Source organism: Phascolarctos cinereus, unplaced genomic scaffold, assembly GCF_003287225.1.
Source record: "Phascolarctos cinereus isolate Bilbo 61053 unplaced genomic scaffold, phaCin_HiC Scaffold_2;HRSCAF=192, whole genome shotgun sequence".
Taxonomy (NCBI): domain Eukaryota; kingdom Metazoa; phylum Chordata; class Mammalia; order Diprotodontia; family Phascolarctidae; genus Phascolarctos; species Phascolarctos cinereus.
In genome coordinates this window covers 295,643,876-295,658,297 of record NW_027555625.1, presented here as the reverse complement: position 1 = coordinate 295,658,297, position 14,422 = coordinate 295,643,876, and the positions used below count along the sequence as shown (strand labels likewise).

The 14,422-nt window shown below is 38.7% G+C and overlaps 1 protein-coding gene across 1 annotated transcript in view; it reads left to right on the top strand.

Moving 5' to 3' along the window:
• GARNL3 (GTPase activating Rap/RanGAP domain like 3) overlaps positions 1-14,422 on the top strand; it is a 225,399-nt gene that overhangs the window by 113,153 nt on the left and 97,824 nt on the right. Inside the window, 4 exon segments of the mRNA XM_020984961.2 lie at positions 2,660-2,775; positions 4,752-4,856; positions 8,476-8,550; positions 10,850-10,961. Of these exon segments, the coding sequence (XP_020840620.2) occupies positions 2,660-2,775; positions 4,752-4,856; positions 8,476-8,550; positions 10,850-10,961 (408 nt within the window).

Genomic DNA, 14,422 nt, shown 5'->3' with positions numbered 1-14,422 from the left:
ATAAATTAAAATGTTAATATTGTGGGAGTTTATAATTTTTTGTTCTTTTCGAAATCTACACAATTAACAACATTGGTATCTATTTGGTGTTTGTAGGGCATCTAAAAATGGCAAGTGACAGTTCTTCCAGATTTCTTGTCTCAGACCTATTGCTTAAAGGAGAGGCCACCCAATAGAGACAAAGTAGTTTAAAAACAAAAAACAAAAAACTTGACTTTCATAAGAGTGGCACGATACATGGTATTTGTAGCAAACTTCCACATATCCAGAATCCTAAGAGAGTGAGTCCTTTTGGGTAGTTGAATATTCCAGATAGCTGCACATTGTTGCCAGATTGATCTTCCTACAGTACACCATCTTGTCCAGTCTCCCTACCCATCCTATCTTCCACTGTCATCTTTGGTGACTTTAAGATTCACATTGATAATCCATCTAACCTTATGGTTCTTCAACCTCAGTTAACCCCAGTAGCCTTTCTATCTTTCTACTGCAGGTAACCACTTAAATATGATACCATCGACCTCACCAACATTTGAAATTGCCCCACCTCTAATATCTTCTGAAATCCCCCTCAACAAATACAATGTTTAGTCCTTCCACCTCTCCCCCTCCTTCAGTCTTAGACAAAGTTGAGTTTAGTCCTTGTTAGGATCTCTGTTTCTTAAATATCTTTGCATTTTCCCGATCTAACACTCTTGTTTTTGTTTCTTTTACTTCTTCACCTGCCTGGACCCCACACTTAGTTATTTCAGTAATGTGTTCACTACATTGCTCCATTCTGTCACCCCTTTGACCTACCATATCAAATTATGCTCATTCCCAATCTTTGGTTATTCTCACCTACTTTGCTGACATTCCTGAAATGCTGCTGGTGGAAGTCATGAAGTACCGGTGATTTCAACTGATACATATTCAAGTTACTTAACCCCTTGTAGCCCCTCCCTGCTTTTTCACAATCCTTTGATTCATTTTTCAATAACTCCTTAGTGCATTTCCCCTAGTTCCTGTTTTGATTATTTTTCTCCAATCATCTCTCACCATCCCACTGCTGGCCTGTGCCATACTCTTAGCATATCACCTCATGTCTTTCTTGCCTGAAGAGACTGAAGCTATCTCATGTGGGCACCTTCAGACCTTCTCTTCCCCACTTCAAAACTCTTCTGTCCTCATACATGATCTTTTTCTCTCCTCCTATCAAGTTCCTTGGCTTATAATATGAAGACTCTACCATCATCCTTTTTTCAAACATTCAGACATCCATCTGCCTTCTGTCCTGTGACACTTTTCCAGTTTTCTAAGTACTATCTTACAGATAACCCTTATAGCAATTCAGCAATCACATCTACTGGTTCCTTTAGTGCCCTGGGATGTAGTTCATCCAGGCCTGGTATTTTGAATTCGTTGAAGGAAGCAGGTACTGTCTCACAGTGTCTTCATTTATATTTAACTTCATTTCCCTAGTAACCACTGCCACCCTTGCCTTTCCAGTTTTAAGATCATTCTCCTTGATAGAGAAAACAGAAATAAAATAGGCATTGAGTAGTTCTGCTTTCTCTAAATCATCTGTCATTATCTCAGCCATTCTAAATAGCAATATTATATCTTATTTTATCTTCCCTTTACATCCAGTTTAATTTTTAAAGCCCTCTACATTTTTATTGGCATTCATGACTATTAACTGGAGATCATAATACCAACTCTGCTGTACGTACAGGACTTTTCTGAGACTCAACTGAAATTATGCTTCTGAAAGCTCTTTGAAAACTCTAAAATGGCATACACAAACATAAGGTGGCTAATATCTGTCAATTAACAGGTTATTTTTATATGAAATGCTCTTAAGCCAGGTCTTCCCTGTGTTTGTGCAACTGATTTTTTTAACCCAAATGTAGAATTTTATGACATTAATTTCTGTACCTTAGGGACCTGTGGTTTTATTGATATAAGTACACCCTCCACTAATGCAGATTGCAATCCCTCTACACCAGATTAGACTGTGTGAATGTTTTGGCTGAAAAAGAAGACCACCAACAAATAACCAGTCTTCTGGTGATGAGTATCTATGTACTTAGCTAGACCGATGTTCAGATTACATGGGGTTCTGGACTGATACCTGAAGCGTTTCCAACCCATTTGGAACTAACAGAGCTTTTGCTTCACTGGTATAGCCTTCAAAAGCGCAGCTTCATTGATTGCCACACTGTAATGAGACATCAAAGAAGGATTTTAGTGGAGGAAATCTTTACATTTATTTAGTTCCATTAAGTTATCCCTTTCAGTAATGACTGAGTACTACAAGGAAGAAAACTAATATTAGTTATTAGATATAATTTCTGTGTTCCATGAATTTACAGTATAATAAGAAAAGTGGAATATTAAAGGCATGTAATCTAAAAGGAAGAGTAATATCATTGAATTAGAAGTAGTTAATTGAGTAAAAATTCCTAAAGGAGGCAGTCTTTATTTGTATTTGTGTTGTATCCCTCAGTAGAATGTAAGCTCCTTGAGGGCAGGGAGACTTTTGTTTTTGTTTTTTATCCCCAGCACTTAAACCAGTGTCTTGCACATATTAAGCACTTAAATGTTCATTGGAGATTTTTGAGTATTTAATTTCTGATTTATTCTAGTTGTGTTCCCTCTTAAATTTGTTTTATTTTAGTAATTAATGGTGAAAAAGCTACCTTGGAAACTCCAACATTTGCCCAGAAACGACAGCGAACTCTGGATATGTTGATTCGATCTTTATATCAGGATCTGATGCCAGATCTGCACAAGGTAACACATAGGTCCTCACCTTCTTATAGGAACTCAGTTAGTTGAACAGAACTTCAGAAAGAGGAATTCAAGCAAAAGATTTTTGAGTTAGCAAAGTTGACTAGTTGCCTTCATTCTTAAAATTATAACTGAACATTGACTGTAAGAGGCGTAGAATTATCTACACGCTGTCAGTAAGGTAATGGTGTATTTTGTGATAAGTAGTTTTCAAATAAATTTGTGATCATATTAATGTGGACATTCCTGCCAGTGATGCCCATGCCAGGTAGACAACCATCCTGCACAATGTTTCTCCCACTCCTCCCATAAATTCACCATAGATATTCAATGTATTATGTAGTTTTTTCACTTTCTCCTAACATTGCAAGAGAGCAGTGGAATACATGGCCTATCTATCCGATGCCTCACTTTTGCCATATAACCAGCCCATATTATTATATACTTTATTGATGATTTCTTGTATTCTATTTTTCTTCAATATTTTTTATGCACTGCAACCTACTCACATCCACCATGTACATATCTATTGCCCTTTGAGTGATATGCATTAATTCTGTGACTGTAGTGTTCCATGGGCCACAGACATACAACAACCAGCAGAATATTGATTTTGTTTCTGGGTCTTTAAAGGAGTTTTGTGGTTTCCCAAAGTCAATCCAACCTGCTCTTCTCCTATTCAGTTATGGGCCCAATTCATCCATTTTCACTGTCCAAGATATTTATACTAATAGATGAATTCTGCACATTTTCCATATCACTGCATGTTATAATCTGTATCATAAGCATATTTCATCCACTTAGTTTTGCTTGTGTGGATGGTTAAGCTAAACTCTTTTGAATGGTTATGGCTCTAGAGTGTTCTAGGACTCCAGATAACTAACACAGTATCACCCACAAATACAAACAGAAACATCTCTAGTTCCTTATCATCTGTAGGGAATATTTGTTTTGACTTTGACATTATACTAGATCTCCATAACAATTGCAAATACCTTTTCTAGTATACATATCCTTGTTTTTTCCCTTATTTAATACCAATAAATCATAATTGTGTCAGTATAAATTCATATAATTTATGTTTTAAGGAATATAGCCTATGAAAAATAGGATAGAATTTAAAGTTGGAAGAGACTTTGGATCCATGGTATATTGGGAACAGTACTGAAATTGAAGTCAGGAGACCAGTGTTCAAAGACTGTTGTTTCAGTTTCTGAGCCCTTTTGGAGTTTTCTTGGCAAAGATACTAGAGTGATCTACCATTTCCTTCTTCAGCTTATCTTACTGATGAGGAAACTGAGGCAAACAGGGTTAAGTGACTTGCCCAGGGTCACATAGCTTGTAAGTGTCTGAGGCTGGATTTGAACTCAGGTCCTCCTGACTCCAGAGCCAGCGCTCTATCCACTGTGCCACTTAGCTTCCCACTCAAAATCTGATTCTGACACTAACTGTGTGAAGATGGGTGATTTACTTCCCTTTTCTCAGCCTCAGTTTGCTCATCTGTAAAATGAAGATAATATTTGTGTTACTTAATTTAGAGGGTTGTTTTTGAGAGAGGACTTTGTAAACCTTAAATCACCATAGAAATGTGAATCATTATTATTAGGTAGTTGCATTTTTAGTGGTTATGTTGATTAGGGACAGAGCTTAGGGTCTGATCCTGGCTCTGTTAATAATACTGACAATTCAGAGGAAATAAGCAGAGACCCTAGGACAAGACCTTAAAATAATATCCTCTATTAGTCATGATAGCATCATGGGTTAGAGCTGGAATGAACCTTAGCGATCATGTAAGATCCCTAATATAGATCCTTATATAGATAAGGAGAACTATGGTCCAGAGAAGGTAAGTCATTTGCTTAAAGTCACACAGATACTAAGGTAGCAGAAATTCAGAGCTCTGCCTTTTGATCCTGAAGTCTGCGCTCTTCCCTCCACCACCACCACACTGCTGCACTGACTTGTTTCCTTTTATTTAGAACATGCTTAATAGACGATCTTTTAGTGATGTCTTACCAGAGTCACCCAAGTCGGCCCGGAAGAAAGAGGAAGCCCGTCAGGCAGAATTTGTTAGAATCGGGCAGGTAAGTTTCATTTAGAAATGACTTCTACATCAAGACAGTCTCTTCAAACTGAATTTTCCAAAATGTCTGAAATTTTAGGTGGGTTTTTTTTAAGGTTCACATAAAATAGTACAGGCCATTTAAGTGGGTCCCTCTGGAATTATTAAGTGGCATGGTAAGATAGGCTTCAAACGTTATACCCGATACCTGCAATATTGCATCAAATAGTTTGGGTACTATATGTGAAATGGACTTCATGGTTTTATTACTTGTATATGTAAAGGGAATATTATTAATGGGAGATAAGTATATAGTGGACATAGTACTTAAGAAATAATAATAATAATTTCTATTTCCATGAGGCTTTAAGGTTTACAAAGCACTTTCCTCAGTATCATCTCGTTATTATATCATCCTATATCTCTTCCTTCTTTCACTTCTAAACTTCTAAAAAGGCATAGTACACACTTACTGTTTATATTTCCTCACCACACATTCATATTTCAATCCCTCAGTCTGATTTCCATTCCCAAAGCTTCACTGAAACTGCTCTCCAAGATAGCCATTGGCCTCTGAGCTGCCAAATCCAATAGCCTTTTCTCACTTTTTATCGTCCTTGGTCTTGCTGTAGCATTTGACATTGCTGGCTACTCTACTCCTTCCCTCTTGACCTTCTTTCTTCCCTTGACATGGTTGACTGTACTCTTCTCGGTTCACCTCCTACCTATCTACTTGACTATTCCTTCCTTTCCTTTACTGGTTCATAAGTATACCCCTAAGGCTCTGTACTGTGCCTTCTCTCTTTTCTTTGATGATGATCAAATGATGACTTTGATGATGACTCAGTGATCTCATAAGTTCCCATGTATTCAGTTATCTCTACTCACGTGACTCCCAGAACTATGTAACTAGCCTTTCTCTCTCCTTCACTTCAGCCCTATATTACCAGCCATTTGACATTTCAAACAGGATATCCTAAAGACATCTCAAACACAGTGCATCCAAAATAGAATTCATCACCTTTCAACCCCGTCTTCCTAACTTCACTTTTTTTGTCCAAAGTGCCACTATGCTTTTGGTGACTTATGTTCACAACTTCAGAGTCACCCTTAACTTCCCCATATCCCATCAAGTGCAGAGTCTTCTGTCTGCACAGTATCTCTTGCTTCTATCCCCCACCTCCACTCACGTGGCTGCTACTCTTATTCATACCCTCATTACCTTTAGCCTTCTATTGACATGTTAATAATAAAACAGTGTTCTTAGTCTCCCCCATCTCCAATCTGTCCTCCGCCCAAGTGCCAAAGTGAGAGTCGTAAAGTGTAAATCTGAATATGTGACTTCCTTGCTCAGAAAGTTGCAGTGGCTCCCTTTTTCTTCTAGGATAAAATATAAACTCCTCTAGTTGGCATTCACAGTCTGGTTTTGATCCACTTTTGCAGACTTATTACACAATACTCCCCTTCACACATTCTACGGCCCAGCCAAATTGGACTTCTTTCCTATTCCTTACACAGAATGGCCCATATCTGTTCTCCCACATTCCATCTCTCTTCCCATGTGTCTGTCCTTCATGCCTAGAATGCATTCCATCACCTCCACCACTTAGATTCTCTAGCATCCCTCAGAGCACAGTTCAGTCATCACCTCCTATATGAGAGCTTTCCTGACCCCCACCCCCAGCTACAAGGATACCGCCCTTCAAATTACCTTTTGTGTATTTAGTGTATATTTTCTGTTTATTTGTATTGTATATATAGATATTGTTTGTCCCAAGAAGATGTAAGGTCTTTAGTATCTAGCACATAGTAGGCATTTCATAAATGTTGATTAATTGATCATTTAAGCCTTAATCTTCAGCATCTTTTTATTCTCTATTTTCTCACTTTTAGATCTCATGGGCTCCCATGGATTAAATTATCACCTCTCTACCAATGATTCTTAAATCTACATATCTAATACAATCTACAGCTCTACAGTTCAGTCGAATGTAAGCTCCTTGAGGCCAGACACTTTTTTTTTCATTTCTGTTTCTGTATCCCTAGCTTAGCCTACCACTTAGCATAATGTCTTACACACAGTTGGCTTCACTGAAGTGAATTGGATCTACCTCCCAGCTTCTCCCCAGAGCTCCAGTCCCACATTTCCAGCTGCCTGATAAATACTTTGACCTGAGTGACCCACCAGCATTTCAAATTTAACATGTTCAATACTGAATTCCTCCTTCTCCTCCCAGAAACTAGGCCCTCCCCCAGCTTCTTACTTTCTCTGAGCCACCATCCTCCCAGGCACCCATGATTCAAAACCTCAGTGTCATTTTTTACTCCCCTCTCTCCCTCACCTTCCACATCCTGTTAGGAGTCAAGTCCTGTCAATCTTCCCTCCTCTCCGTTTCTTGTATCCATCCCAACCTTCTCCACTCACACTTAACTGCCTTAGATCAAGCCCTCATCATCTCTTAGCCTAAACTGGTATAATAGCCTCCTGTGCACAGTTTAATGGAGTTCCCTGCTTCTTGACTCTTCCCCAGCCAGTTGATTTATTGTTATATTTCACAAAACTGCTCAACATATTATCATCTTGATACATGCTCTAACTCTGTCACACCCTACTTGAAAACCTTCAGCATCTACCTGTTGTCCATAAAAGATTTCTGTGCTTGACATTGAAGGTCATTGACAGCCTGGTTTCAGTTCTCTTTCTGAGGCTGATTTCATACTTCTAATATACTCTTAGGTTTCAGTCAAATTAGACTGCTAATTATTTCCATAGTTCGTACTGCCATCTCCTGCCTTTATGCATTTGCACAGACATGGGAGAGCTGACTCTTTTTACATCCCTGAATGCTGAATCTCTTCTTTTGCTTCAAGGTCCAGCTCACATGCCACTCCATCATGAAGTCACCTTTGCTTCTCTCAGCTAAAAGTATTCTTGTCCTCAAATCTTGACCAAGCTCTAGATTTTCCCTTCCCTTCTATCACACTCTAATCTTTTAATACTTATTTGATAATCATCATGTAGATCCTCTGGTCAATAGTGTGTTTCTTGAGAGTAGTGACTACCTTTTTTTCATCTTTGTATCTTCAGCACAAAGCACAATACCTGTCGGGTAGTAGGCACATAATTAACATTTGTTGGAGTGAGAGGCACCAATGTACTAATGAATACAAATTAATTAAACCATTTGAGTTATGTTATAATACATTGTAAAGAGATTGTGACTATTTAAAACTTGCTAGAAAATAGCTGTATTATCCAAATTCACTAAGAGAACAGTACAGGGCATTTGAATACTTGAACCTAAAATTACCCATCTTCTTATGATAAATTTTGTGTAGTGGAAAGAGCATTGGACTTTGGAGACAAGTTCAGGCTCCATCATTTACCGGATTTATGACCTTAGGCAAATTAGTTAAGCCTCAGTTTCCTCTTCTGTAAAATGGGAAAAATGTTTGCACTACCTCCCTCAAAGAGTTGTTATGAAAATTAAGAAGAGGTGATGGCTATGAAAGCGCTTTGTTGAACTGAAAAGCCACCATGTAAATGTCAGCTGTTGTCATTGTTCAGATTATAGCTTTTTATCCTTCTCTCACTAAACTGAATATGAACACACCTTAAACAAGCTATCTGTCCTGTTAAGGCACTGAAACTGAAAACCATCGTGAGAGGGGATGCTCCAACTAGCTTGGCAACTTCAGGTCTCTGTAAAAAAGAGGTGAGTTGATAACATTTTCATGTTAGTCTGCAAATGTACATTGTACACGTTGAAATTATTCAGGAAAATGAAATTTTTGCTGGGGTAGAAGATAAAGATGTTCCTGACACACGATCAGAAACAGTTCAGAAATCATACTGGCTAGAAGTCAAATGAACTATCAGAGGTAATTCAAACTGTTTGTTTCAACATTTACCTGCTGGTCTCCCACATGCCTTTCTCATATGTCCCTGTTGGTCTTCCTGTGGCCTTCCTAGAGTTTATCAGAGCATTCTTTCTGGACTTCTGTAAACTTACCACACTCTCCCTTATGGCACAGTTATTTTTATTCATGTCTTATCCCCACTTTTAGACTAGAAATTCCTGGAGGGCTGGAATTAAGTTTTACTAGTCTTTCTATCCCTAGCACCTGACACCAGGACTTTCACAAAGGGAAGGTATTTAATAAATGTTTATTGGCATTAAGCAAACACCCTTCTTAAGTCATTCCCCTCCTTAAGACCCTCCACTGGCTTTCTTTTGCTTGGTACAGCAAGACTTCAGACTCTAATAAATACAGGAAAGTCTATCAGTTTGAGTTGCCTCTTATCTACGTGTGCCTCTGGATGCTAAAGCATAACTGAGCTTTCAAAACAACTGGATCTGGATTAGTACTGAAAGAACCATGTCGTCAAGTTCCTAGGGAACCTCATTTTGTGAGCGACAGTCACACAAGCTATCAGTATTTGGACTTAGCCAAGGAAAGCTAGGTCTCAGCTTGTGTATTAAGATTACCACATGGAAAGCTAGGTCTCAGCTTGTGTATTAAGATTACCACATGGTCTAAGGAGTAAAAATAAATGAGCTGAGTTTTTACCTCATGGCCTCATTAAAATACTCCTCTACAAGCTAATGACAACTTAGCCGTGAAAAATAAATTAAACTTTCATTACAAGTAGGCACTGCCTTTACTAGAGAGCAGTTCTGTAGCTTCTTTCTTCTACCATCCAATCCCTATATTCATCAGAAGACCAATCCAAAAAGGGCATCTCACCAATCAGTGGGGTTCTCTTTTGATGTTTGGCAGTTGCCTCTTACTTTACATATAGAAAAATTGCTTTATTTTTCTGAAAATACCTCCACCCCGAGGCCTAATAATAATATGCAGTAGCCCCTCAGTGACCATTTCATTTTTATTGCTACAAAAGTACATACACACACACACATGCACACGCACACACGTGTACATGCACACATGCACACATGCGCACACATATAAGCATTCCAGATTTTTGTATATATCAGGAAACCATTCTCAGACATCAGTGTCTCGATGAAAGCCAGAATAAAGATACAGCGTTATATTTTGGCTGGGGTAATCAAGTTCACCCCAAACTTACTCTGATGTTTGGGGTCTGGACACTTCAGAATCTAAGCAATATGATTTGAAAGTTAATTACTGCCAAAAAAATTATTAACATTGTCAAGGAAAGCCTCTGAACAACTATGATATAACTTGACCTGTCTCTCCCATCATACACAAGACTTTAAAGGTAGGTATAGTGGCAACATGAGAAATGGTACTTTCTGTCTGAAATGAAACTGAGTGTCCAACTTAAGAAAAACAGTATACACAGTTCAGATATTCTATTTGAAGGAATATAGGTATTTTCATGGGCCCTTTTCCTATAAGCATTGCTAATTTTCTCTTTTAGATTTTGTAATGTTAGTCGCTCAAGAAGCAGTTTTATTTAAATAGAATCAACCTCATGTGTGATGTTTGATTTGATATTTTTGCTGAATCAGCAACACAGGAGGCAGACTGTTTTTTCCCTTACAAATAATAATAATAGCTAACATTTGTATAGTGCTTTAAGGTTTGCAAAGCACTATACATTCACTCTCTCATTTAATACAAAGCTATGTGGTATCATTTCATGGTGAAGTAAAAGCCAAACATCTCTTCATCTCCCCCGGCAAATGTACGTCAATTGATCCAACTTCAAGGGGAAAGAGAAACTATCTCTTCATGTAGTTAATTTGTGTAAAGTTTTTGACTCTCCCAGAAATTGCGAAATGGGTTAAATCAACAATATAGGAAAACATATTTCACAGCCACAGAAACATGTTAATAGATTTCTTCTAATGAATTAATTGAAAGGAGTTTTCTCTCCTCAAGAAAATTAATAAATTCCTAATCCTTTTTTAATCTTGAAGTGTTCAATAAGGGCATCTGTGTTACTGTTTCAGCCATGGTACTGAACATTTCCTTTGACAAGCCGTGGTGCACTTACTATTCGATGCTTGTATTGTCTCGTAGCCTTGGGAGTCCCAGTGTTTCTGCAGTCATTTTCCTCATGAAGCTGTATGCGCAGATTCCTGGGGCCAGGCCTTGCTGGTCTCTACAGATGCTGGCGTCTTGCTAGTAGATGGTTAGTGAGTAGTTGCTCCTATAAATGTCTATATTTGTGTGACAGAATTTCTGACAGTGATGAATGTGATTAATTTTAGGCTATTAAACTACTCTGTACCTTAGTGAGGTTAGCATAGAATTAAATGCAATATAGTAGAAAGAACCCTGGCCCTGAAGTCAGAGGGTAAAGTTCAAGTCTCTACTCTGGCCCTCACTGTGTGATCTTGAGCAGATCGTTTAACCAGTGGTCTAGTGGAAAGAGTACTCTGCAGTTGGAGACAGAAGACCTAAATTTGAATTTTGGCTCTGCTTTTTGCTACCTGTGTGACATTAGGCAAATCATTCGATCTCTCTGGACCTCAAGTTTCTCACCTGTAAAATCAGATAGACTGAATGCCGCTGGATTTTCCCTTCAAGTCTAACTTGTTAAGAAATTCTATAAATTCTCATTTTCTTATTAAAATTGCTTTATTTTGAAAGCAATATGAAGGAATCACAGCTAAAATGTAAAAAAAAAAAACACCACCAGCTAACACATATGTAACCTGTGTGCAGGGGCCCTCACAGTATGAAAGATTCAGGTGCCCTTCAGGAAGATTTCTCACTTCTCTCACTACCTCCCACTCATTATCCCCCACCACCACCTGCACCTGAAACCTAGAAAAATCACTCTGTAACTCCCCTCAGTAGCAGAGTTCACAATATCAAAGAAAAAGGAAAGTTTAATCAGCCACCAAAGTGATTTTCCTAAAGTTCTAGTCCCAATCATGTTGCACGCGCACACACACACACACACACCCACCCCACCATATTCAATAAACTCTACTAGTTCCCTGTTACCCCTAGAATTCAATAAAAAAAAAAAACCCTGTGCTTGGCATTCAAAGCCCTTCATAATGTAGCCCAGCTCCACCCCCAGTATTTCTAGTCTTCTCATACTTCCCCAAGTACTGTTAGATGCAGTGACAGTGGCCTTCTTGCTCTTCCTAGCAGAAGACACTCCATCTCTCATTTGTACTCCCACCATTTTCTCAGGCTGTCCCCCAGGCCTGGAATGCCCTCCTTCCTTATCTCTGCCTCATGGCTTCCCTGGCTTCCCTCAAGTCCCAGCTAAAACCCCATCTTCTACAGGAAGCCTTTCCTGATTCTTAATTCTAGTGCCTGCCCTCTGTTGATCATTTCCAGTTTCCTATATATAGTTTGTTTGTACATCTGCTTGTTGTCTCCCACTTTAGACTGTGAACTCCTCGAGGGCAGGGACTGTTTTTTGCCTTTCTTTGTATCTCTAGTGCTTAGCAAGGTGCCTGGCACATAGTAGATATTTAACAAATGCTTATTTATTGACTCAGAAAAGTTTGGAAAACAGATCAAAACTTCCTAACAAGTAACCTTTTCTCAAAAGATCTGTGTAAATTCCCAGTCACAGTCCTGAATAGATATTCCTTTCCCTTAGTGGCTCAGTAGGTGTTGAGCCCTCTGTTAGTTCCTCATTTCGTCCAGCAGGTGTCACCAGGCACTGTCATTGCTATGGCTCCTTTGGTCATTGTGAGCTAGCATTGTGAGCCTTCTCTCCCGCCTCTTGCCTTCTCCTTCCCTCTGCCCATTGTCTTTTAACCAGCATGTCTTTGCCAACACAGAAAGGAAAAGCTCCAGTTATTTTTGTTTGGCAGAAGACTGGAATTACTGTTCTTAGGAAGAAGAGTCAAACACACAGCCAAGCAGAACTAGATTAAAATGTAATTGGAATAAATAGAATAAATAAAAATAGAGTAGAATTAAATAATGTTAATATGAAGTTTTCTAAGTCCTTCTACTCCCAGAGGTCCTTGTACCCTATGCAGTGACCCCTGTTTCTCTTGAGTTTGGTACCACTGCTCAAAGGGAATCCCTATCATGCTTGTCCGCTTATTGAAACCATTACCCCTCATCATTGTTCCTACCTACATCTTGCCCAGAGAGCAAATTTCCCATCATCCTCCAGCTTCCAGAGGGGGACCCTAATTTCAGGTTTAGGCAGGAGTCTTCTACTCCAGAAAACATTCCTCACTTATTTGTGAGCATACTGATCTTCTAAAATAGCTGGATGGAATTGCTTAAATCTAAGATGTCAACAGCGTACATAGTATGAGGACCGTGCTTCTTCCAGTCCTCAGTTCTCCATGCCTTCTACCCCTTCTACCACTGCAGATACCAAATATTACAAAAGGAGGAACTGTAGGAAAGAACAAAAAACCAATTATACATCAAATATCTGCTTCCTCAGAAAATTAAAATAGTGAAGTATCAACAAATAGGATAATGGATAGAAAAGGCAAGAAGCATTCATTAAGCACTTACTATGTGCTTTGCTAAGAACTAGAAATACAAATACAAGCAAAAATGTCTTCAAGGAGCTTATATCCTATTAGGGGAAGAAAGCACACAAAAGGTGGCCAGAAAGAGGAGGTGCCCACATGGGGTAGAGGGGATGTTGAAGTCTGGAAAGTCTAAGGCACAACTGATAAAGAAATGAAGGTTAGCCAGTTTGGGCTCACTCATACACATGAAATGGAGACATCAGGAGGAACTCACCAAAGGCAGAAGGAGGCCCGGATGTTCTGGATTTTAGAGGCATAAAGTATAGTTACAAAGTCTAGGAATACCTGTTTGAGTTCTAGGCTTACCTGAGATACATACTATATAACTAACCCTGGGCAAGTTATTTAACTTCTTGGTGACCCCCAGACAATTCTCTAAGACCATAAATTAAGGTGTAGCTATTAAGCTACATTCATAGAGGGAGTTTCCTCCCTGAGAATTCCCTACACCAATTAAGTCACAAGTCCCCATACACAAAAAGAAACCTGTGAATAGAGCTTTTCAGTAACCGCATGGCCAGTTCAGAGATTTTATCTGAAACCGACAGATATATTAAATCATTGTCTCAGGGACTGCCCTGCCCTCCTTTAAATTTTTGTATAGCTTTCCATCTCCTGAATAATATTATGTTTCTGAAAGAAGGATACAGGATCTTAGAAGCGGTATTCATGAGGATTATGGAAACAAGCATGTTTACAACAGGGCAAGAGTACTTAAAGAAAAACATTTAGTGTTTGTACTGTACTCCCATGTGTGATAGGGAGGTAGAACATTGTGGTATATGGTGCAATGCAGACACTTTGTTAGCATCTACCTTTTTTTTTCCAGTCTAGTGCCATTCCTTACAATTAAAGCTACAGAGAGATTGGCATCAAGAGCATGAGTTCACCTCTTTCCATACATGATATAGGTAGCCTACTGGCAAAGAAGTATAATCTGACACCTTGTGGATCATGCCTGTCAACTACAATGATACATCTCCTGACCAATAGTTAATGAGTAAAGGCAAATACTTTTAGAGAGAGGGACAATTTGGCAATAAGTCTGTGCCAGAAAACAAAATATAACTAATCATATTTTCTTCTGAAAAAAATGTTAACCTTAAAAAGGATTTTTTTCCAG